The sequence below is a fragment of the Ruditapes philippinarum genome, unplaced genomic scaffold, assembly GCF_026571515.1.
Source record: "Ruditapes philippinarum isolate M1 unplaced genomic scaffold, ASM2657151v2 ctg2948_1_1_1_1, whole genome shotgun sequence".
NCBI lineage: Eukaryota > Metazoa > Mollusca > Bivalvia > Venerida > Veneridae > Ruditapes > Ruditapes philippinarum.
The window spans coordinates 39,190-65,751 of record NW_026865442.1 but is presented as its reverse complement, the minus strand read 5'-3'; the positions used below and the strand labels follow the sequence as shown (position 1 = coordinate 65,751).

Here is a 26,562-nt window from a genome sequence, read left to right as displayed (position 1 = left end):
TCAAACAGAATAAAATCAATAATACTATTCAATGTGTCCAATGACTGTTAAAAAGCAAAAACCTTCAATTTTGTCAAACCTTTGTTAGTGTAACTTTCAATTGTGCAAAACATAAATTTAATTACAGAATCATGAAAGAGAAAATCAAAACGTACGTGACAAACAAAAATAAAATATTTTGAAAGTTAAAAACAGCTAAAAGCATGTTTGAACTCGATTGTTTTCTTAACCTGAGCGCTTCATAACCTGAATTCTCAAATCATTATGCTACTCGGGATTAAGTCTGTATGCATTCTTCTATATTGCAATAAAATGCAAAATTTATAAATAGAATAACTTGCACAACCCATTTTATCAAAATGGCCTGACCGAATAATGTAAACGTTATCGTGTTCGACTTGTAGGATGTTTTCATAAGTGTCTGCTTGTTTTCGGAAAATGCGGAAAATAATTTATAAGTTTTAACATGTGACCCAGGCATATAAAAAGAAACTGCATACCAGACATTGATTTACAGTGCGCGTTTTCTTTGTCGTACAACATTAATATTTTAAGTGTACAACGAAACATTAGAAGTACTTGTTTTATAACATATAATATTTAAATATATAACAGGAAAATATTTTCTGACTTACGTATTGATAAAATCGATTAAAAATGGATTCTTATCTTTCAATAAATTTTTCAGAATTGGATCGCCCCTCTGTACCCTTTAAAGATCCAAAGGAAATAGGATCTTTTTCGCTCGATATCAACAGTGCTTTTGAGAATTCTAGAAAAAGTTTAAAGTATTTTGTCAGGCCTTCAAACCCAAAAAACGTAAGATTTGATTTACGGCGAGGATTTGATACAAGAATTATAAAAGAAAAAGGAAATGACATTAATGTTTTGCACTGGATAAATGCCAATATTGATAAGTTTCCAATAAATCCAGACGAAGCTACTACAAGGTAACCCTTTTATTTATTTGGACATAATGAATTACTTTGTTTAATTTTTGTTGTGGTTGTGGTTGTTTCTTATTTCTTTTCAATCATATTTTAATAGTTGTCATGTAAGAATATTGCTAGGGTTGCATACTTAGGCGTATTGTATTTTCAATTGCAAGAATCAGATATGTATATTAACTTAAGTCTGGGTGCTAGACTTAAGTACATAAGCATACATACGCCACTAATATAAACGATGACTTGTCTTTAACATTTTCTGAAAACTATTAGAGAAGAGATATATTTCTATGTGAGACAGAAACAGTGAATTAGTTTACAAGGGGCACATTTTCCATGAGCATTGCAAATATTTTTCAAAAAGAAAAGAAAAATCTTATTTGAATATGATTATAAAAAAAACAGTTTGAAAAGAAAATTAATAATGTTCAAAACTGAACTTTTGTATGAAGAATAAAAAATATTTGGATCTAAAATAATTTGCCATTAAGTAATAGAAAGAGCACCGAAACACGAGGCTATCTGATTTGTACGAGGGGGCGTAGCCCCCGAGTATAACTCAGATTGCCGAGTGTTTTGGTGATCTTTCTCTTTTGTATCATAGTCAAACATAAAAGCACGTTCCCTGTATCACAATATGAAACCCCGGCAAAAATGAACCAATGAACGAACATCTGAATGTGACATTTCTGTCGCTTTCCCTTTCTCTGCCGTCACAATATGTAAACCCCAGCAAAAATGATCCAATCAATGGGCATGCTCTGGAGTGCGGGTAACTAATACCCGCACTCCAGTTAACGCACTGTGCATGTATATGTATACGATTTAACCCTGACACATTTTCAACAGAAAGGTCTCCAAACTATGATACAACTATTAATGTATAACATTGTATCAGATATCAATAATATTTATTTTCCATGTTGGACCATTTCACTTTAATAACTAGCATCTCTTTAACGCGAATGATTGTGGAGTTTTGTTTTAAAATGAAACAACGTGCTGTAGAAGCCTGAAGTTTTCCTTGAAAAAACAACACATTTCATTTTCGAAAAATATGAATTGATTTTAGTTTTTACGTCCTTGGGAACACGATAACAAGATCTCCTTGTAACTTTCCATTGGTTAATTTCACTACATGTAGCTAGTTGAATTAAATCTAACCTATAAAGATAAAATATTTGCGCATACTGTCCTAGGATGATAATTTTGTCTTAACGGTACATGAGAAAGTCCAAAAACGGGGTTATCTGGATCATTATCCGATATCGTAAAAGTAAACACTTATATATACTATATAGCATTATTCTTACAGAATCATTTGTGTATTAACGTTATGGCTCTGCCGGTAGATCGAAGAAATTGTAACTTTTAGTGTTTTGTACTCATAGGTTCGAACCCCACTTAGTGCCATTTTATAACCACAATTTTTTCTTCTTACTCTGTTTTTTTTATCATTATTATTTATTTATTTTTCGTTTTCCTTTTTGTTTTCTTCTTATAATATATATTTTATTGTATAAATTTATTTTTTATTTCCATTCTATTTTCTTTTTGTATTTTTTTTTGATCGCAATGTAATAAAATATTCGATCTCATAATGAAAAAACCGGTCAAACTTGTTTTCTGAACAACTGACTGTTCTGAGGTAAAAATAATTGTGTCTTACCAGTAGTCGAACTTCTGCCTGTACGGGTAAAACACATTACTGACACGGTTGCTCTACCTACTGCGCTAACAAGACATATGATAACATGTAGTTTTATTTTTAATTTTATAGGTTGTGGCATTGATCTGCCTAACCTATTCGTCGCATTGTTATTGGCCTTTGTTATGTAAACAAAGGCTCAAGTTATCATCCTAGGACAGTAGTGGATTTTATGATGACCAACATTTGGAGGCGAATTTAGATCAGAGTAGGTGACACACTCATTAATAATGTATCCCTCTATTTTCAAGTGAAAACTATTGCTTTATCATGTGTTTCAGAAGACAATGTTGTCTTTGATTGAGTAAGGTTATCTAAATAGATTTAAAATAATTTGTGTTTTGTGGCATTTTAGCTGTAATGGTTAATGTTTTAATATTTATGTTTTTCTTAATAAAATTTTAATTGTTCATTTTATATCTTTGATTTGTTTAATAACTATTCTGTTTGCTTTAACATGTTTTTTTAAGAATTATGATAGAGTATGTTGTTAAATTTTGGCGATTTTATAAGTTTCATCCAAATGGAAATCTTATAGCCCTACCCAAATGAGACTTTTTCAAATAAGTTTGACCCTGACTTGCAACAGCCGGGTATCTGAATTTTAGATTAGTTGTTTTTAGTTACTTGTATCATTAAGAAATATATATGACTCATATGATGTATCGTTTTCAAGAACTAGTCATATAAAACTTGTCATAAGCAATTAAGGACTGGCCTCTTCAAGCACTTAAATGCTGATAATTTCATACCTTATAATATTAATCTAGGAGATGGACGGGGCTCATATAACAAGAAATCATTTTTCACAGGTTTCTAATTTTACTTGTGTGCTTTTTATACCCCTGCATAAAAATGTTATGGAGTATACTGCTTTTAGGTTGTTAATCTGTTTGACAGTGTGAATGTCTTACCGTCTGTGTGTCTTTCGACGATTTTTGACAATCACCAAGCCAATTTTGATTTAAAAAATACCAATAATTATGTACATGAAGCCTAGTTCCGCATTTGTTTAGACATAAAAAAGCCTTGACGTTTAAGGTGCAGAAACAATCCTGTGTTTACAAATTATGATATAACTTTACATTACCACACATACATATTTATTTTTTTATTTATTTATTTATTTATTTATTCATTCATTCATTAATTTATTTATGTACTTATATATATTTATATATTTATTTATTTATTTATTTATTTATTTATTTATTTATTTATTAATTTATTTATTTATTGATTATCCAAAATTGTTTATATTTTAAGGCAATGTGAAGGAGCCTCGGGACAAGTAAGTTCAAAGGATGCTACAAAACACCAGGTCAATTTATTTTCATACAATGGTCTCTTATAAATATGCATACTAGTTTTTTTCTTATAACAAATATCGGTATTACACATATATATTGAAAAAAAGACAACTAATAATGAGTAAAGAAGAAGTAAAACTTAGCTTCAGAAACTTGTTGATACGTGCTACTGGATGTTTGTTGCCATGCTAATATAGGGGATATAGAATGAGAGCAAATTTAATACTGAATTTATTGAACGAGTTGAATAAAATTATATTATGCGAGCTCTGGTGAGCATAATATTATTTAATTCAACGAGTTCAATAAATTTAGTAATGAACTTACTCGAATTTAATATTCTATTTATCAGATACTAAAAATAAAGAGCGTTAGAGGTGACAAAGAACAGTTTTCATTGACGCGCCTATAGTATAGTTGAGCATACATAAACGCTACTATTTCAACTTCTTTACTGAGTCATTTTGCACGTGAAGGAGCGATTTTAGAAAATGTTTATCCTTATAAAGGTTACTAGTAATAGTTTGCCACATGAAACTGAAACTTGTTCCGCAAAGCCTTATGAATTAAAGATCATAGCGAAGTCTTGTTTGATCCTCACGAACCCATTGTTTATCATGTTTGCGTCTTTGTGGTTCAAAGTAGTATATCAATGTTTCTTCACATGTCATCATGGTTATTTTATATTTACTCAATATATTGCTAGCATTAAATCACCACGTCCTTTTTATATGTTTTTTCTAGTTTCTCACTATTCTTCGTATAAACTATACAAATGCCTAATATATCTGGTAACACTTTATGTACTGTACAATAACTTCGTAATGCGTAATCGTAATGCTTTAAAAAGAAATGTTGCAAATTTAAATATGAAAGTTTTATATAAAAAGATCTTAGATATAGAACAAGTATAAGAGCTTTAGTATAGAACATTCTGAATAGCTGGCATACACTAAGATATAAGTCATTGAATATTTGTAAAACTAAATTATATACTAGTTATGTAAACATTGTAATGTTTGGTTCAGGGAAGACAGCAAGAGGATGACCAAGAATGCACTGACCAACAACTTGAAGATTTAGAGACTGAGCTAAGGGGAATGAAGATCAATAAAAGCGGGGAAAGTTTGAGAGCAAATCCGAGGTACATGTTTTGTTTTGAAACAACTTAAAGTCGTTGACTTTATCATGTTACCATAAATATTTGAATAAATTGATAAAGTGATATAAGGGGTCGGGTCTGCAATTCATCTGAAGTTAAAAATGAAATAGATCTAATTTACTGAACATGATTGGTTTGCCTTTGCATTATCAACAAAATAATTATTTCGTACCGCGTATTTGGTCTTCTGAAACTGTATTATTTACGTCTTTTTTAAATTTCATATCAAATTTCATCTCCGAAATAAATCTGTAAATGAATTTTAATTTCTCCTACAACAACTTAAGAACTTATATGTTGTGGTCTGCCCACAGAAAGCTTGGTGTGGATTTTGTGTGTCGACGTGGATTGCTCACTAAAGTAATGCTATCACCGTATGAGGACAAAGAGGGCTGGTTCATTGCTGTTGTTAATTACAACGGGACCTACTACATCAATGAAATTCTTACAGAAGAAAGAAAACGACGAGAGGCAGAAGTTAAAAATGATGAAATGAGTTGTTGGGGGTGGAAATTTGAACAATACCTTACAGCAGGTATTTTCTTATTTCCTTACAATTGTACCTTGAACATGTTTTAACTATGTTTTGGTAAGGTTACATTTGAAATCAGCACGCCTCCTGTGAATGAGTCAAATAAATTTCAAAACAATCAGACTAGATAAAAATATTGTTTAAGAATAGTACAAATATTCACAATCCAGATGAACCTATGAAATGTATTTAGAATTCACACTGATATTAATTGAGTTTGTTTTACTATCAGAGTAGAAACAAAAGACTGCATACGTTTAAAAGGTATAGGTCAATATTATTTCCATAGGTAGTACCTAAAGCAATGTTAAACCTCTTATTTGTGAGCTTGTCAATACCTTTCCCCGTTAGAAGAATGTAGCAATGTTTAAATTGTCATGAAACTGATATGATTCTGACGACGTGTTTCTAAAGAAGCGGTATCAGTTATCATTGTCTTGTTGATTATCGAACATATCATCAATTATTGTTCAATTAAGTATCCAATCGATCAATAATATTCTTCTCATATGAATTACCTTTGAAATCCATAACACGGTATTTAATTTACATTACAGATAAAATAAGAGAAGAAAACTTGTGATATAAAACAAAACGAATACCGGTACCTTATCAAGCAATGTTTCTGAAAATACACATAAAATAAATCATGAACAAAGACGTCCAATTAATATTAATAATAATTCTTTCTCTTTCTTTCGCTCCCTGTTTTTTATAGTTGTCTTTCAAATAAATAAACTTAACATAAAAAAACATTCAAATTTAAGATACCAAGGATGGACAGCCGAATACTGATGTACCGTACAACAACTGTGAAAAACTTTATACGGTTGTTAAAACAGAACTAAACAAGCATTCTTTAGGTAAGAACAGAAATTGTCAACGTTCGGAATTGTTTAATCCATAATGTATTTTATAAAACAAAAATTGTTGAAATGTATTTGTTTTCCTAAATAAAAGCTTTTTGCTTTAAAATCAATATGAAAATATCCATATATAAGATTTTACTCTTTCCGAAGACGGACCGAGATTAATAGCTTGCACAATCGATAATTTCTGCTAGAACTCTATAACGTTGTCGCATCAGGTAAAACGCAAATGTTCCTAGATTTATTATCGACCATTGAAATAGTATCAAGTTAACAACTATTGTTATGTTTTCTAAACAAATATCGATTTATTAAATAATTAATTTGATCCGAACGGTATGGAATTTGAATATAGAGGTTTTTGTTATTACAGTTTATTCCGGTGAGATAGACGCACTTAATATTGATGAAGCCAATGGTGACTACTACATGGAGTTCAAAACAACTAAGGAATTTGCTCATCAAGGCCATATCAAAACGTTCAAAAGGCTAGGAAATTACTGTTAATAGATTATATTTAGAACACATTACAGTAAACTTCACTTATAGCGAACACGGTTATAGCGAACTTCCGGTTATAGGGAACACTTTATTTTGGCCCGAATTTTGCCCTTCTTTATTTAATATAAAAATATGGTTATAGCGAACACGGTTATAAGGAATTATCGCTTATAAGGAACTCATTTCTCAGACCCAATCTAGTTAAAAGTACAGAAAATTACACTTTTATAACGAACTCCAAAATATTGGCTATCCGTAAATAGACTTTCGTTTTCATTGGCACGGATTAAAACTCGGCCTTGTCGTTGTATGTACTTCAATACATCTATTAAAATGAATTTGTATAGTTTTCTATTTAGGATATTTTTAGCATGAGCTCTTTTCACCAAGATAAAACGGGTATTTATTTCTTTTCGTCAATAGTTGTGCTCGAGTAAAATAATTATAATAATTTATAATCGGTTTTCATCATAATCACGCATGCTTGCAATCTGAAATGTACGCTTGATTTAAATCAAAAGAAATCTTTATCTTCCATAAGTAAAAGTCACCCTTAAATTATAAAAGAAGATATTCAAAATCTTGTTTATTCTCAATCATAGAAAGAAAACGAAAAGAGTTTAGAAACAAAATATTATATTTTATGAGAAATTGACATAGGTAGTAAATCTTAAACTGGAATAGCAATTATTTAAATTCCAAACAGTACGTTCTCGGGTATTGAATATATGACTAATATTTCTTAATCAAATGCTCTTCAAAATGGAGGACGATGGTAAACAATCAGTTCGTTATATGTAAATCGCTATAAAAACTCCTGATACAGGGAACTAATTCGCTATATGCTTACAAGGAACTCCGGATATAAGGAACAGATTTTGAATGTCCCAATTAGTTCGTTATAAGCGGAGTTTACTGTATGTTGAGTTATTAATGAAATCCTTATGTTGCCATGAGATTTGAGTCTATGCTAAATAATTTTCACAAAAGTATATTGTTACTAGTACTATTGATGTGGTCATATAAAGATTCTATGTAAAAATCAGTTCAGAAAATGATGTCAGATACCATTTTGTTCTAAATTATGTTGTTTATTTTTGCGTGTGTTTTTTGTTCTTCTTTTCCCCCCTATTATCAATGAACTGCTGACTAAATGAAAAGTCGATTTATTTATGGTTCACAATTCGCATTGCAAAAACGATTTGGAAGACTAAATAAATGATTCATAACATTTTACATGAAAAAGACTTTTGAAAGAGTAAGTCATTCATAATAGACATAATAAATAAAATTCAAAACTTAAAAAAAAGACAAATTATTTCCTGTTACAATGCCCTTTTTTAGAGCCAAATTAATGCATACAGCAACATAACAAGTGATTAGTTATACACACAGTATGCAATATGAAAAAGATTCACGTTAACTAAAACCGTTTGAAAGGACAGATTTACGAGTTCAAATATAATACTTTAATTGATATTCGGAGTTTTAAAAATATTTCACAAATGTGTCAAGGCATTGGTTTTACATTAGCCAAAGATTACATTTTAAAAATACTCTTATATTTGAAACAGGTTCAAGACAAAAAAGTGGTGGGCACAAAGTCACCTTATTGGAATAAAGACTATCGTCTGTGGATTTAGAGATGAAAGTGGTGTTGTTAAACGGTTGGAATTCTATGACACAAAGTCGTTGCCAGATTTTGCTAGAGTAATGATTTTGTTTATTATTTGTTGAAATATTTTTTTGAATTTTATTAAAGAAAATTTAACAGGTGTTTATCACTCCATGATTTCTGTTCTGAGATTTAGCTAATATTATGTGTATCATGCTGATTTTTGATAATAAGATGCCTTGTTTTACATATGCTGATGCTTCATAACTGTAAGCCATGTCTTGCAACTTTACAGGATGTGTATAATCCATGGAAACCAAACGTGTGTACAAATTTCCTGGATAAATTTCTCACATTTATCAAAGACTCTATTAGGATCGACGACCCCAAGTAAGATTTCATAATATGTTTTGTAATGCATATACATGTATTCAGTTATATCTGATGCACATGCATTAAACAAGTTTAGCCTACAAAAAAATCCCTCTAGGGCAACTCTAGATTGATACAAACTCTGCTTCGTTTGTTCAATGATCAAAAATATACAGTATTCCATCGTCGTCTTCTGCTACTACTTACGTTTTACTCAAAATTCAAAAACAAACTTCCTTAAAGTTGATGGCTGCCAAAAGTACATTCTTAATGCCTTGACGTATAGGTGAAGTTTAATTTCGTCATGTCTGAGTGAATTTCAACAAACATGGTTTCTCATCAGAAAGAGACAGAATCATCATTAAATCTTAAACAGCCAATAAAGTAATTAAAGGGGTTAAGAATTACAATCAATACAATTCAGAATATACAGTGCACACCCTGTATGTAAGAGTATACATATCATTAATTATAACAAATACAAAGTATTTATGATTTCTTAAGTTTTGTTATGCATTTTGTCTTCATGCATCTATTTACAACTTTGTCTAGAAAGAAATCATTTTCCGTTTATGCGTACACCACTTGTAAAGTTCTACTACTTAACATTGAACATTTTAGGTGCCAGTACCAAACATTACACATTATAAGACTTGGAGTCTAACATTACACTCCAAGTTCTAGTGTCTACAATACAACTTAAAGGTCCTTGTACTTAATGTTAAATATTGTCATTCCGTTTGTATGCTATTGCAATTATATATTGCAAAGTAATAAATAGTACAAAACATAACACGTTATAAGTCATTGTACAAAATGTTATAAATTATAAGTCCAAGTGAGAAGTAGTTCATATCATAAGTTTCTGTACTAGTTTTTACGTAAAAAAGATCCGAAAAACTAACATTACACAATAATGATGAATTTTAGAACCAAACATCACAACTTTTAAGTCATAGTGTTTAAAATGATTCACTTAAAGGCCAATTGTCTGACAATACATAAATTACATTGCTAATAGTCTTTGGTTAGTTCACTTATTGTTGCCAGTCCTAGTGTATAACATTACACGTGGGAATTTCTAAACGTTACATATTACAAGTCATTGTACAAAACTATACACATAACTCGTCTTACGGATTAACATTACATTTTGTTTCTATTGGTACTTTCAGAATAGTGCATACACTAAAGTGGTCACCGGGAACACGAATCGTGTGCAGTCAACCCCTCAAGAACTCGGAACACAATTTTCTGCCACAGTGGTACATTGATGGATCTGCTTAATTGAACACTTGCTATTTGCAAAAAAATAATGTCGATTAACTGTTTTTTGGGGGTTAGGGTGTTTTTTGTTGTTGTTGTTTTATTATTTCTTGATATATAGTTAGAGGTAATTTTTATGCATTGCGATTCTGGTTTACGAACAGATACATAGCTATTAAACGCCAGCTATCCAATGATTTATATTGGACGATTCCATGGTGTAAACCTTTGAAGTTCATTGGTTACAATAAGTTTAAAGGTTAAAATTAAGGTTTATATTTAACCATGACAAAAAGTAATATTTGACATTTTCGAAAAGTTTTACAGATAGATGCTTAAAACATCATATTTAATCTAGACATATAGTGTTTTGTGTTTATTTTTCTGAACAGTAACGAATAAATGTAAAGTCAATTTATCAAAACATTACCTTGGATTGTTTGATAAGCTGGTCCACTTTATGCAAAATTGTTACATTATGTCTAAATGTGGGGATAATAAGTTACAAAACCAAGTTGTTGGATTCCGACGTTTTTATATCGTAATGTCGTCATTGTACATGTTTTTATTTTACTTTTGTCTTTTATTGATCTATCTACCTTTAATCTATCTTATACTTATCTGCTTACATTCAAGTTTATAGTGTTAATGCTTTCATGTTTGAAACATCAAAGATTATTTTTTTAGCCATTTGGATAATTTTTTAGTTTTTTCTTTTCAATTGAATAACAGTTGTTATATTATAAATATATACTGTCTGCACGTGTGGATGACAATTATGCTTCATTCTTAGGTCTATAATGAACGATTAAGGACCATTTGCTTAGTTTATGGTGGGCAAGAAGTTGTATATTTTGCAAAAGGTCCTCCTTGAAGAATTGAAGGAAAAAAGATATTTCAATTTCCTTTTCTTTTTTTCCCTCTTTCTACTCCTCATTAAACCTATGTCTTACTTATGTTTACAATTTTTATTACTGTAAGGTTTTTAACAATACTCTCAGCTTTTTAATAATTGTTATCTTTTAACACATATTCATATTTCTCATTTTTTCGTATTTTAGAAATAATTTCATAATAAAATGAGCTTATCGTATTAGTACAAAAATAAAATCATATCAGTACAAAAAGACTAATATTATAGATTAACAAAACGGTAATGAATTTATAAGACATTTTCTTGACTAATCTTATACTTCTTTCTGTATTTGGATACATTGTATATTGTATATTATTTGATTAATGTCTCCATATTTACGTAAATATATATATGTGGCAAAATAGATATGTTTAAAGAAATGATTAAAATATGTTGAAAAGAATAAAGATGATTACTAAACAATGAGTTCATTTAACAATTAACACGTTCATTCATTTTTAACCCCAATTCTTCACTCCTCATAAAGCGAAACACTATCTGCAGACATTTAACCAACACAAGCCACGACTATATTAAAAAGTGCAACCTTCCTGTCAAATATGCAAACGATGAAGGCAATTTTAAAGCCACCTCCCGGTCTTGTCCCGTGTGGGTGACTGAAAGGATAATTGTTCGTAATCAATAAAATAAAACAAAGTCCTCTCCGGATGTACGCACGCTTGTTGAAAGTACGGAACTAAGATAGCTGTCATATTCAGCTTCCTTCTGTATAATAAATAAGAGAGCAAAGATCAACAAAGCAAAGGCAAAATCCACAGAACGCAGCCCTCGACACAATCAAGCCATACGGACAGAGCATGTAGAAGGCATCAAAACGGAAGAGGACACAAGAGTGGTGAAAGTACGAAAGGGACATATAATAAATAAGTAATATGAAAAGAACTAATAGGTCGATACTAGCAATCGCAACTCCTCAGTCTTCGGATAAGGACCTCGATCACAATAGTATGAATACACAGAACGGATGCGGTATTCGTATCTAACCTACGCTAAGAAACTAAACATGTAAACAAATAGTAATTTAATGCTGGGAGTTGATGACACGTTTATTTCCAATATATCAAGTTTAAGTCGACCTGAAATAAGTGAATTGATAGATACAAAAACAAACAATACATTATTTATATATTAATTTTATTATTATGTTTGTAGAAACCGAAAGTAAAAAATGCCAATCTATTGACATTTAGTCGGATTTGTTTCAAATTCTACATCAGTGGGCATACTTAATTTAAAAATGTTTGTCAGACATATTTTCAATCATAACTGTACCGAACATTTGTATGTCAAAATATATACATTCGTTTTACAATAGCAAAGATTGCACTCTCTGACTATATTTAGATCTGAAACCACGTGGTGGAACTCCTTTCAATCCGCATTAACTCCGATGTTATTATAGATAATAACCGAGGACGTTCCGATTGCGATATCGGAAATGAAAGGACAATGGGTGTAAGGAAAAACGGTCGGAGGAGGGAATAGGGAACAAAATGGGATAACAGTTGAATGGACAGAAAGAACTAGTACTTACCGTTTACAGGATTTCACAAGATAAGACATCACAGAACGTGAAAACATGTAACTATTCACAAGACATGCATTTGAAGGAACTCAGAGGGGTACCCCTTGGAACGGTCAGTAGTTATAACACTAGCGGAGAGTTTAAATGGTTAACTGCAGTGCACATCAGACTATATGGAAGTTACCCTCATAAGCCATTGTCATTATTTCTCCTTCATAAAACAGTCTACGTTTGTGCAGAATCATTCACCATCGAAGTGTTCTCCAAAGCCCGCTGCACCAGTTACGAGGTAAAATTGCATTTACGGACAAAGTTTCTCAAAGACAATCACTAAAAGAATAAATCGTCATTACTGGCCGTGTAGAGAAGGCTATGCTGAAACCGATCTCAATACAGTAAATAGATTCGATATACTTAAAGATACTGACTCGACGTTGAGGTTTCCATATACCAATCTATACTAAATCTAAACTTAAGTTCATTTATATAGTAGTAACTAAAAAACATGGACAATTATAGCATTGTGGTTGCAACAGCTTTCCTTAAAAGTGCATTAAAATTAAATTCAATATTGCAATCCTTACTTGTGCAGGTTACCTCACATCGACGCGTAACAATTTTTTCCAAATGAAACAATGACCGGTTGACGATTTTCAAAATATTGATAATAAAGATGTTTATCTTTCATCACCATTTTAGGCGACTTTATTCCATGTATGGCTGCCATTTAACAAGAGATATTACTGAGAAATTAAGAAACTGTGTCATTTTGTCATTTAAACAAAAAAAACATCAATATACTTACATCCTGCTTAAGCAACTTTTTTACATTGACCTTTCTTTGGTCCATTTTATATTTTACTTTGGCTTCAATTGGACTGTTTTAGATGACCATTAGGGCGGTGACCATTTTCCGTAATTATTGACAACACATGACTTTGTACTGAATGAATAACGTTACTATTTCAAATTGATGACTGCTCTGATTATGAAATCTTAAACCGACTCTGTATACAGACCGATTTTTAATTTCATTTCCGAAGATAAAGCTGATGATTGCTCGAAAGTTCATTCCATACAAAAAGATAAGTTGCAAAAATGCATTGTTCAACGATGAGTGATAGAAAGACGCTCAACACATTTGAAAGAAATATTAATATTTCTCATAACTTCCTTCCTGAATCTCAAGGCATAAATTATACAGAACTTCGCCGACAATGTAGGTCGAACGTTCATCTTGTTTCATTATAGAAGCTTTTGTAAATATACAACACCTGGTATCAATTTTCGAAACAGCTCGAAACAGTCTTTGATGGTACATGGATCAATGGTATCCTTAAAAATCTATCTAAGGAATACATGATTAGATGTAAGACTACCACTCTCTCCTCCCGCAGAGGTGTGAAAACACATAAAGCGACCGGTTTCTCGCTCATTGGCGCGTGTCATAATCAATAAATGTGTTTGTTACAAGCGGATCATTTTTATAAACTTTGATCTTATTACCGTGTTGATTGACTTACTTCGGAAATGAATGATTTTTTCCGTTATGTATAATATATTCGAACAATCTGTCCGATTACCAACCCGTAAGGATATCTGGATCGACCACAGCTGAAAACAACGGGTTTGCTTTATTTGTGTATAACTAAGTACCTGTGTGTTTATCACAAGTTGTCGTAGTTCCGCTGGTAAACGTTCGCTAACAAATTTATTAAATATTAACTTTACAAAATTAGGCTCACGAAAACAAGACATGGAGACATCATTCTTAGTTAATTTGATTCATATTAGGTATGCATACGGTTTTTGTTAAAGTCAGTTTATGACTGGATCAAAACCTTATACGTTTATCTCGACATTTCGTAATTTCGATATTTTATTGTCAGTCCCGATGACTTCGAGATAACGAAAGTCGGCTGTACTTAAATAAAGAAAAAAATCCCATGGAATTCTCTCGGATTTTAGAAGGTTATTTTTAAAAAAAAAACAAAGAAGAACTTGAAAAACTTATCCACATTATACTCTAAGAGTGGCTTTAAAGTAAGCACAATTGCCATTGAAAATCATTTCACATTTAAAACGAGAATTCCTGATAATTAAATTTTATTGACTGCTAAGCAAAAGCCCTAAATAGATATTTTTGTCATACATTTTACAGAAACGCAAGCTTAGGTCCATCCCTCAACAAGGGTTTAAGAAGTATTCAACATTTAAACATTAAAACTGTGAAATTTTGAATTTAAAAACATCCGCAGATGCGTTCATTCGGCTACTATGATGGAAACTTCAATGTGATACATGAACACCGACGTATGGTCCTTAAGTAAAGAAATGCATGTACATCCAAAGTTATACTTTGTCGCTTCTTTGTGTTTTCGCTTTTTTGTTTTTTTTAACGCACAAAAGCGAAAATACGACGGATGGAAAGTGAATATCCGACTTATTTTATGTGTCGTATTTTCGCCATTCTTTAGCCGTAGTTTTGCTTTTTTGCCTCGAAAATTGGATAAAGCAAAAGAACGAAGGGACGACAAAGTCGTTGTTTTCGCATATTGAGGCGAAGAAGCAAAAATATGACATGGCGTAAAACAGTCACCATACAATACAGTATACTCGTGTATCATAAAATATTTATTTGTGTGTGTGTGTTTTTTTTTTTCAAAAGAGTCGGTTTGTTTTAGTAAAACGCGGAAAATAATCCACATGTTAAAACATGTGACCCAGGCGTATATAAAGAAAATGCAAACCAGACATTGGTTTACAGTGAGCGTTTCCTTTGCCTTACAACATTAATATTTTAAGTGTACAACCCACAAAGAAGACGAAACATTCGAAGTACTTGTTTTATAACATATATCATTTAAATATCTAACAGGAAGATACATTTTGACTTAGGTGTTAATACAATTAATTAAAAATGGATTCTTATCTTTCAATAAATCTTTCAGAATTGGATCGCTCCCCTGTACCCTTTAAAGATCCAGAGGAAATAGGATTTTTTTCGCTCGATATCAACAATGATTTTAAGAATTCTAGAACAAGTTTAAAGTATTTCGTCATGCCAAAAGACATTAAGTTTGATTTACAGAAAGGATATGATACAAGAAATATAAAGGAAAAAGGAAATGACATTAATGTTTTGCAGTGGATAAATGCCAATAAGGATAAGTTTCCAATAAGTGCAGACAAAGGCAATACACGGTAACCCTTTTATTGATTGGGACATAAGGAATTATTTTGTTTGTTGTGTTTTTTTTTTTCTAATTTCTTTTTAATCATATTGTAATAGTTGTCAAGTAAGAACATTGCTCAGATTGCATACTATGGTATCATGTTTTTTTCAATTGCCAGAATCAGATATGTACATTAACTTAAGTCTGGGTACTAGACTTAAATACAAAAACATACATACGCCACTATAATAAACGATGAATTATCTTTAACATTTTCTGAAAATTATTGGAGAACAGACTTTTTAATGAAAGACAGACACAGTGAATTGGTCTACAGGGGGCACATTTCCCATCAGCATTTCAAATATTTTTCTTAAAGAAAAGACATATTTTATTTGAATATAATTATAGAAAAGATTGAACAGAAAAATTAATAATGTTCAAAACTGAACATTTTATGAAGGATAAAAAATATTTTGATCTAGAATAATTTGCCATTTTCTATAGACATATCACATAGGACCATATATTGATAATACATATTTTCCATTTTGAACCATTTCACTTTAATAACTAGCATCTCTTTAAGGCGAATGATTTTGTTTTTGAGTTTTAACATGAAACAAGATTTCGAAGAAGCCTGAAGCTTTCCGTGAAAAACAAGACATTTCAATTTCGAAAAATATAAATTGATTTTAGTGTTTACGTCCTTGGAAACATGATCACAACTTTTCAATGGTAACATTTACTACTTGTAAAGTCGCTGTTTGCATTAAATATATACTATAAAGATAAAAATGAAGCGCATTATTGATTTTATGATGACCAACATTTGGAGGCGATTTGAGATAAGAATAGGTGACACACTCATTAATAATGCAGCTGAAAATTTTTGCTTTATCATGTGTTTCAGAAGACAATTTTGTCTTTGATTGGAGAAGTTTTATCTGAATAGATTGGAAATAAGTTGTGTTTTGTGGCATTTTAGTTATAATGGTTGATTGATTAATTTTTTGAAAATATTTGTGTTGTAGATAAAGATGCATTTAGTTTTGAGGATGTTTTTCTTTATGAAATTTTGATTCTTCATTTTGTATCTTTCAACGGTTTAATGACTATTTTGTGTGCTTTAGCCAATTTCTATTGAGAATTATGATTGAGGATGTTGTTACATTTTGGGGTTTATATAAGTTTCATCCAAATGGAAACCTTGTAGCTTTACCCGAAATAAGAATTATCAAATCAAGTGGAGCTACTCTGCCTCAACCTTGTGCTGGTAAAACCGAATCCATTATCCTTCTAAATTCAAATAAAAACCAAATCTAGAATTCTTCCGACACACACATTCAATGTTCTATTGTGGCCCCTGATTTGACACTGCTTTGCAATAGCCGGGGTTCTGAATTTTAGATATGTTTTTTTTTTTGTTACTTGTATCATTGAGAAATATATATGACTGATAAAATGTATCGTTTTCAAGAACTAGTCATGAAGAACTTAAGGACTGGTTGCTTCAAGCACTTTCATGCTGATAATTTGATTCCTTGTAATATTTTATTACAGTAGATGGACGGGGCTCATATAACAGGATATCGTTTTTTAATATCATAAAGCACATGGTTCTAATTTTACTTTTGTGATTTTTTTATACCCCTGCATAGCAAATTTGTTATGGAGTATACTGCTTTTAGGTTATTTGACTGTTTGACAGTCTGAATGTCTTGTCGTCTGGGTGTCTTCCGACACTTATTAACGATTCTAGTCAAACGCCAAGCGAATTTAATAATAATTACCAAGAATTATGTACATGAAGTTTAGTTCCGCATATTTAAGAAATTTACTTATAACATATAAAACACCTCGACGTTTAAATTTACAATGTCGTCATTATTTATAATGGATGTATTGTATTAATTCTTGGCAAACGCCTTAAGTAAAATTAATTGCATTTAACTTTGACCAATATTTGACTTGACGATTATGATGAGTTTTTCAAAATAACAATTTTCGCCCGTGTAATAAACCCGTTTCTATTTAAATTTTGATTTAATAACCCCTTAACCAATACTTTGATCTCACGCGAGTTGTCGACAACAAAAGATACGCTGTACCATGTATTGCATTTATTTTTGCTTCACTTAAACTTTAAACATCGATAATCTTAAGTGGAACGCTTAATAATAAAGGTTTAACAATGCCGTTTTGGCGTTCAGGTTCACAGGTGGCTATGGTTTAAAACGGAAAACAATCCTGTGTTTACAAATTATGATATAGCTTTAAAACACATGGATGTTTATTTATTTAATTATTTTTTTATTTATTTATTCATTTATCCAACATTGTTTATATTTTAAGGCAATGTGAAGGAGCCTCGAGACAAGCAAGTTCAATGGATGCTACAAATCACCAGGTCAATTTATTTTTTATACAATGTGCCTCTTATTTATATGCATATTTGCTCAGTTTTTCTTTAACAAACATCGGTATTACACATACCAGTATATAAAAAACAGACAACTATTTATTCTTAAACTAGAAGTAAAACTTAGCTTCAAAATCTTCTTGATACGCTTCACTGGATGTTTGTAACCGTGCTTATACTATATCACTGGTAACGTTTGTTTAACATAATTATAGTTTAATACACATGTGCTCTTTTTGTGGAAATTATTTAACTAATCGCCCTACATTTGAAAAGAAGATGGAAGACTCTTAGTCCTGTTAAGTTCTTGTTCTGTCTGAATAACCCTCGTAATTTAGAAGGCATCATCTATAATGGAAACTGGAAGAACATGCGTTGTATATAACTTTCTAACGATACTAGTAAAAACAGGAACGAGAAAGAATCTTATGATAGACTATCTCGTCCTTTGTATTTAATCAGTCATATCTCAACAAATTTATAAAAATTATAGGGTTTAAAAGTTCGAATGCTTCATGGATAACAAAAAAGCTATTGGATATTGTACTTTATTTATTTAAAAAATACAAAGTGTTTTAGCAATACGTTTACAATTTGCTATTCTTATTTTTCTATGTCTTAAATGCTTCCCCGTGGAGCATACATAAATGTTACTATTTAAATGAACTTCAAACCACAATATACGATGCAGGACGTTGTTTTTTTCAATTTGTGACAACAAAGTATACCCGGCCTTACAGCAGATAGAACAGGGAGGGTATCATATTTGGGCCACTCAACTTTACTGAGTCATTTTTACGTGGAGGAGTGACGATTTGAGAAAATGTTTTGAAATTACTATTATAAAAGTGACAAGTGATATTTTGCCAACTGAAACTGAAACTTGCTTCGCAATGCCTTACGAATAAAAGAATATAGCGAAACTTACATTCTTTGCACTTCTGGTTCCTAAGGCGTTTATCGGTCTTGTTTGTTCATCACGAACCCATTGTTAATCATGTTTGCATCCCTGTGGTTCAAAGTAGTAAATAAATGTTTGCTCGCATGTCATCATGGTTACTTTATATTAATTCAAAATATTGCTAGCACTTAATCACCACGTCCTTTTTATTCTTTGTATAAACTATAAAAATACATAATGTATCTGGTAACACTTATGTACTGCACAATAACTTCGTAATGCGTAATCTGATGTACATAAAATGTTACAAAGTTGACAATGAAAGTTTTATAAAAAAAAAAAAAGTAGATCTTAGATATAGAGCAAGTATAAGAGCTTTCATATCATAACATTCTGAACAGCTCGCCTACACTAAGATATAAGTAATTGAATATTTGTAAACGAAATCTTATACAAGTTATGTTAACATTGTAATGTTTGGTTTAGGGAAGAAAGCAAGGGGGTGACCAAGAAAGCACTGACAAAGAAGTTGAAGACTTAGAGACTGAGCCAAGGGGAATGGAGACCAATAAAAGCGGGGAATGTTTGAACGCAAATCCGAGGTACATTTTTTTAAACATCTGAAATTCGTTGACTTTATCATGTTACCGTGAATATTTAATTAATTGATAAACTGATATAAGGGTTTGGGTCAGCAATTCATCTGAAATTAAAATGTATTAGATTAAATTTCCTGAACTATATTGGTTTGCTTTTGCGTTATCAACCAAATTTCTATTTCGTACCGCGTATGCGGTGTTATGTAACTGTATGATTTACGTCTTTAAATTTCATATAAATTTTCTTCTTCGAAATAAGTATGTAGATTAATTTTTAATTTGCCCTACAATAATAAACAATGAGAACTTTATGTGTTGCGGTCTGCCCACAGAAAGCTTGGTGTGGATTTTGTGTGTCGACGTGGATTGCTTACTAAAGTAATGCTTTCACCGTATGAGGACAAAGAGGGCTGGTTCATTGCTGTTGTTTATTACAACGGGACCTACTACCTCAATGAGATTCTTACAGAAGAAAGAAAAAAACAAGAGGCCGAAGATGAAAATAATAAAGTGAAGTGTATGGGATGGAAATTTGAACAATACCTTACAGCAGGTATTGTCTTGTTTCCTTCCAAATTTACCTTGAAAATATTTAAACTATGTTTTAGTAAGATTTCTTTTGAAAACAGCACGCCTCTTGTTGAATGAGTCAAATAAATTTCAAAACAATCAGACTTTATAAAAATATTGTTAAAATGTATAAACATTCGCAACCTTTGAATGTATTTAGATCTCACACTTATTTTGTCCTTTTGACCATCAGAGTAGAAACAAAAGCCTGCAAACGTTGAAAAGTTATATATACATGTAGGTCAATATAATTTCCATAGTCAGAGCCTAAAGCTAAGTTAAACCTCTTATTTGTGTACTTGTCAATACTTTTCCCGTTAGAATAATGTAGCAATGTTTAAATTTATATAAACCTAATAGAGTCCGACGACGTGTTACTAAAGAAGCGTTATCATCGTTTTGTTGATAATTAAACATACCATCGATTATTGTTCAATCAAGTATGCAATCGTTATACAATTTGCTTCTCATCTGAATTACTTATAAAATTCATAATAAGGTATTGAATATACATAATAGATGAAATAAGAGAAGGAAACTTAATAAAAAAGTAATATAAAACAAAAAGAACACCGTTAACATATCAAGCAATGTTTCTGAAAATACTCATAAAATAAAAAAATGAACAAATACGTCAAATAACTGTTGTACAAGACGTAATACTTTTTCCTTTGTCATTCATTCCTTGTTTTTTATAGTTGTCTTTCATGAATAAACTTAACATGAGAAAACATTCAAATTTAAGATACCAAGGATGGACGCCCGAAAACTGATGTACCTTACAACAACTGTGAAAAATTCTATACGGTTGTTAAAACAGAAATAAACATGCATTCGTTAGGTAAGAACAGAATTTGTCAACAATTGGAATGGTTTAATCAATAACGTATTTTTTTTAAAATGTTGAGATGTATTTTTTCATAATAAAGCTTTTTGCTTTTAAATCAGTACGTAAAGATCGATATATAACATTTTACTCTTTCCAGAGAGGAACCAGATTTATATCTTACACAATCAATACTTTCCATTGGAACTTTAAAACGTTGTCGCATTATGTAAAACGCAAATGTTCCTGAATATATTATCGACGTTATTGATCCGACCATTGAAATAGTATTAAGTTATTAACTATCGTTATCCTCTCTAAACAAATATCGATTTATTAAATAATTGATTGATCCGAACGACATGGAATTTGAATATAGAGGTTTTGTTATTACAGTTTATTCCGGTGAGATAGACGCACTTAATATTGATGATGTCTATGGTAACTACTACATGGAGTTCAAAACAACTAAGGAAATTGCTCATGACGGACATATCAAAACGTTCAAAAGGCTAGGAAATTACTGTTAATAGATTATATTTAGTACACATTATATTGAATTATTAATGAAATCCGTATGTTGCCATACGATTTGTGTCTATGCTAAATAATTTTCACATGATAATTTTGTTACTAGTACTATTGATGTGGTCATTAAAAGATTTTATGTAAAACTCAGTTCAGAAAATGATGTATTCAAATGTATTCAGAAAAAAATTAATCACATTTTGTTCAAAATTATGTTGTTTATTTTTGCGTGTGTTTTTTGTTCTTCTTTTATTCCCTATTTTCAGTGAAACCGATGTAAAATATCCGCTGATTAAATGACAAGTCATTCATTTATATCATAATTTCGATATACCAACTTTGAAATAAAACAAAGCCTTTTGAATGAACAAATGATTCACAATACAGATTACAAAAACGATTTGAAAGGCAAAATTATTTATACCATTTCACATGAAAAAGACTTTTGAAAGAGTAAGTGATTTATGATGGATATAATGAATAAAATTCAAAAATATCATAAAGGCAAATTATTCCTGTTACACGTAGCGAGTCCCTTTTCTACAGCCAAATATACCAATTGATACATACAACGAAAGCCTTTTAATATAAAAAGTTGTATACACGCAATAAAGCAATATTGACCATTTAGACGAGCGAATTGCTTATACTAATGAACATGACAACATATCTTTCTTCGATATCAAAATATTCGTAATACAAATAAAAATATTATGCAATATGAAATGGATAATAATTTACGTAACCTAAACCCGTTTTAAACGTCGGATTTACGAGTTACAATATCATACTTTATTTGATATCCGGAGTTTTCAAAATATTTTACCAAGGTTTTGCATAGGTTTAACATTAAAAATCTTGAAACAAAGTGATCCCTCGGAAGCATTAATCACAACAAAATTACAAATGAATTGCAGACTCGGTTTTATTGAGTCTGTACATGAGAGATAATGAATGCGTGCAACATCCTTCACGCCATAGATAAGCCTTAGATAAAATGTCAAAAATATTTGTATATTTGAAACAGGTTCAAGATAAAAAAGTGGTGGGCACAAAGTCACCTTATTGGAATAAAGAACATCGTCTGTGGATTTAGAGATGAAAATGGTGTTGTTAAACGGTTGGAATTCTGTAATACAGGCTCGTTGCCAGATTTTGCAAAAGAAGTAATGATTTTGTTTATTAATTATTGAAATATTTTTTTTAATTTATTAAAGAAAATTGAACAGGTGTTTATCCCTCCATGATTTCTGTTTTGAGATTAAGCTTTGATAATAAGATGCCTTATTCTACATATGCTGATGCTTCATAACTGTAAACCATGTCTTGCAACTTTACAGGATGTGTATATTCCATGGAAACCAAACGTGTGTACAAATTTCCTGGATAAATTTCTCACATTTATCAAAGACTCCATAAGGATCGACGACCCCAAGTAAGATTTTATAATATGTTTTGTAATGCATTTACATGTATTCAGTTATATCTGATGCACATGCATTAAACAAGTTTAGCCTACAAAAATCCCTCTAGCGCAACTCTAGATTGATACAAACTCTGCTTCGTTTGTTCAATGATCAAAAATATACAGTTTTCTGTCGTCGTCTTCTGCTACTACTTACTTTTTACACAAACTTCCTTAAAGTTGATGGCTGCCAATAGTACATTCTTAATGCCTTGACGTGTAGGTGAAGTTTGATTTCGTCATGTCTAAGTGAATTTCAACAAACATAGTTTCTCCCCAGAAAGAGACAGAATCATCATTAACTCTTAAACAGCCAATCAAGTAATTAAAGGGGTTAAGAATTACAATCAATACAATTCAGAATATTCAGTGCACACCATGTATGTAAGAGTATGCATATCATTAATTATAAAGAATACAAAGTAGTCATGATTTCTTAAGTTTTGTTATGCATTTTGTCTTCATGCATCTATTTACAACTTTGTCTAGAAAGAAATCATTTTCCGATTATGCGCACATCAATTGTAAAGTTCTAATACTTCACATTGAGCATTTTAAGTACCAGTACCAAACATTACACATTATAAGACTTAGGGTCTTAAATTACATTTCAAGTTCTAGTGTCTACAATAAACCTTATAGGTCCTTGTACCTAATATTAAATATTGTCAGTCCGTGTGTATGATATTGCAATTATATATTGCAAAGTAATAATACAAAACATAACACGTTATAAGTCCTTGTACAAAATATTACAACTATAAGTCCAAGTGAGAAATAGTTCATTTCATATGATTCTGTACTAGTACGTAATAAAGATCCGAAAAACTAACATTACACAATAATGATGAATTTTAGAACCAAATATCACAATTTTTAAGTCATAGTGTTTAAAAATGATTCACTTAAAGGCCAATTGTCTGACAATACATAAGTTACATTGCTAATAGTCTTTGGTTATTTTACTTATTGTTGCAAGTCCTAGTGTATAACATTACACGAGGGAATTTCTAAACGTTACATATTACAAGTCATTGTACAAAACTATACACATAACTCGTCTTACGGATTAACATACATTTTGTTTCTATTGGTACTTTCAGAATAGTGCATACACTGAAGTGGTCACCGGATACACGAATCGTGTGCAGTCAACCGCTCAAGAACTCGGAATACAATTTTCTGCCACAGTGGTACATTGATGGATCTGCTTAATTGCAATTTCATACTGAACACTTGCTCCTTGCACAAAAAATGATGTCGATTAACTGGGGTTTTTTTTGGGGGTGGGGGGTGTTGGTGTTTTTATTGTTGTTGTTGTAGTTTTGTTATATCTTGATAAATAGTTAGAGGTAATTTTTATGCATTGCGATTTCAATATACAAACGAATACATAGCTGTTAAACGCCAGCTATCCAATGATTTATATTGGATGAATCCATGGTGTAAACGCTTGAAGTTTATTGGTTACAATAAGTTTAAAGGTTAAGATTAAGGTTTATATTTAACAAAGACAAAAAAGTAATATTTGACATTTACTAAAAGTTTTACAGATTGATGCTTAAAACATCATATTTAATATATTATTATAGTGTTTTGTATTTATTTTTCTGAACAGTAACGAATAAATGCAAAGTCAATTCATGAAAACATTACCTTGGATTGTTTGATGAACTGGTCCATTTTATGCAAAATTGTTACATTATGTCTAACTGTGGGGATTGAACGTTACAAAAAAAAGTTATTGCATTCCGACGTTTCTATATAACAAAAAAGTGGTAAGTTTGATACAAAATTGACTAAAGTAAGGAATTTTAAATTTTTATATCTACGTTCGTGTTACACATTTAATGTTTTTTATATTAATGTCATCATTGTACATGTTTTTTTTTTTTACTTTTGTCTGTTATTCGTCTAATTACCTATTATTTTTCTTTTGCTGTATCTACATACAGTCAGCTAAGTTTATAGTGCGAATGCTTTCATGTTTAAATCAAAGATTAATCTGTTAGGCATTTTGATAATTTCTTAGTTTTTTTTTCTTTTCACTTGAATAACAGTTGTCTTCAAACTTTACTGTCTGTACGTATGGATGCAAATTATGCTGCAAGTATATAATGAACGTTTAAGGACCATTAACTTAGTAAATGGTGGGCAAGAAGTTGTATATTTTACAAAAGATCCTCCTGACTTGAAGAATAGAAGGGAAAATTATATTTTAATTTCATTTTATTTTTGCTTCTCTTCTACTCCTTCATTTAAGTATGTTTTACTTATTTTTACGATTTTTACGATTATTACTTTAAGCTTTTTAACAGTACTATCAGTTTTTTTTTATTTATTGTTATCTTTTAAAACATATTCATATTTCTCATTTTTCTTATTTTAAAAAAATTCTTTCTTTATTAAATGAGCTTCTCATATAAGTACAAAAATAAACTCATATCAGTACAAAAAGACTAATATTATAGATTATATAATAGATAAGGTAAACGGTAAAGAATTTTTAAGACATTTTCTATTCTTATCTTATGCTTCATTTTGGATACATAGTATATTGTATACTATTTGATTTTACGTATATATTGCATGCATATGAGGAAAAATAGATATGTATAAACAAATAATTAAAAATATGTTTAAAAGAATAAAGATAAGAAATAAACATTGATTACATTTAACAATTAACCCGTTCATTACTTTCATATTTTTCAACCCCAATTCTTCACTCCTCACTTCGTTTATCATAAACCGAAATATTATCTGCAGACATTTAACCAATTATGCAACACAAAGCCACTATCATATTAAAAAGTGCAACCTTCCACTCAAATATGCAAACGATGGAGGCAATTTCCAAACCACACTCCGGTCTTGTCCCGTGTGGGTGACGGATAGGTGAATATTAGAAAGTAAAAAAAATAAAATTCCTCCCCGGATGTACGCACGCTTGTTAAAAGTGGGTGACTTAGATAGCTGTCATATTCAGCTTTCTTCTGTATAATAAATTAGAGAGCAAAGATCGATATGGCAAAGGCGAAATTCACAGAACTTGCCCCCGACACAATCAAGCTATACCGGCACATCATGTTTAAGGCATCGGAACGGAAGAGGACACAAGAGTGTTTGAAAGCACGAGAGGGACATGTAATATGAAAAGAACTATTAATAGGCCGATACCGGAAATGAAAGGACAATAGTTGTAAGGAGAAAAGGTCGGAGGAGAAAACAGGGCACAACATTGGATGACAGGAGAATGGACAGAACGAACTAGTACTTACCGTTAACAAGAATCTAACAAGATAAGACATCAAAGAACGTGTAAACATTC

At 30.8% G+C, this 26,562-nt stretch overlaps 2 protein-coding genes across 4 annotated transcripts; both read left to right on the top strand.

The window, feature by feature from the left end:
- The first annotated feature begins 455 nt into the window (after window positions 1-455).
- Window positions 456-25,896, top strand: LOC132729037 (decapping and exoribonuclease protein-like). Of its 3 annotated transcripts, none has more exons than XM_060714774.1 (9): window positions 456-950; window positions 3,922-3,976; window positions 4,994-5,109; window positions 5,442-5,662; window positions 6,427-6,522; window positions 6,902-7,016; window positions 8,604-8,739; window positions 23,107-23,201; window positions 24,335-25,896. In XM_060714774.1, exons 1-9 carry the CDS (start codon window positions 658-660, stop codon window positions 24,444-24,446), a joined length of 1,239 nt encoding a protein of 412 aa, XP_060570757.1. In that variant the 5' UTR covers window positions 456-657; the 3' UTR covers window positions 24,447-25,896. The 3 variants fall into 3 exon arrangements, with proteins under 3 accessions (XP_060570757.1, XP_060570758.1, XP_060570756.1); XM_060714775.1 differs by lacking the exons at window positions 23,107-23,201; window positions 24,335-25,896 and adding exons at window positions 8,940-9,034; window positions 10,192-11,621 and having other exon boundaries at window positions 464-950; window positions 3,922-3,946; XM_060714773.1 differs by lacking the exons at window positions 23,107-23,201; window positions 24,335-25,896 and adding exons at window positions 8,940-9,034; window positions 10,192-11,621 and having other exon boundaries at window positions 468-950.
- LOC132729040 (decapping and exoribonuclease protein-like) lies at window positions 18,281-21,868 on the top strand. Its single transcript, XM_060714777.1, has 5 exons — window positions 18,281-18,330; window positions 19,730-19,845; window positions 20,175-20,395; window positions 21,158-21,253; window positions 21,635-21,868. The coding sequence occupies exons 1-5, from the start codon at window positions 18,310-18,312 to the stop codon at window positions 21,766-21,768; spliced, it is 588 nt and encodes a 195-aa protein (XP_060570760.1). The 5' UTR covers window positions 18,281-18,309; the 3' UTR covers window positions 21,769-21,868.
- Window positions 25,897-26,562: the final 666 nt, after the last annotated feature.

Bases quoted from the DNA above. Each gene is read 5' to 3' on its own strand.
- LOC132729037 (XM_060714774.1), top strand. From the start codon at position 658: ATGGATTCTTATCTTTCAATAAATTTTTCAGAATTGGATCGCCCCTCT. The intron at 5,663-6,426 runs GTATTTTCTTAT...TTCAAATTTAAG, and splicing joins TGAACAATACCTTACAGCAG to ATACCAAGGATGGACAGCCG. The intron at 8,740-23,106 runs GTAATGATTTTG...GCAACTTTACAG, and splicing joins CGTTGCCAGATTTTGCTAGA to GATGTGTATATTCCATGGAA.
- LOC132729040 (XM_060714777.1), top strand. From the start codon at position 18,310: ATGGATGCTACAAATCACCAG. The intron at 18,331-19,729 runs GTCAATTTATTT...TGTTTGGTTTAG, and splicing joins TGGATGCTACAAATCACCAG to GGAAGAAAGCAAGGGGGTGA. The intron at 20,396-21,157 runs GTATTGTCTTGT...TTCAAATTTAAG, and splicing joins TGAACAATACCTTACAGCAG to ATACCAAGGATGGACGCCCG.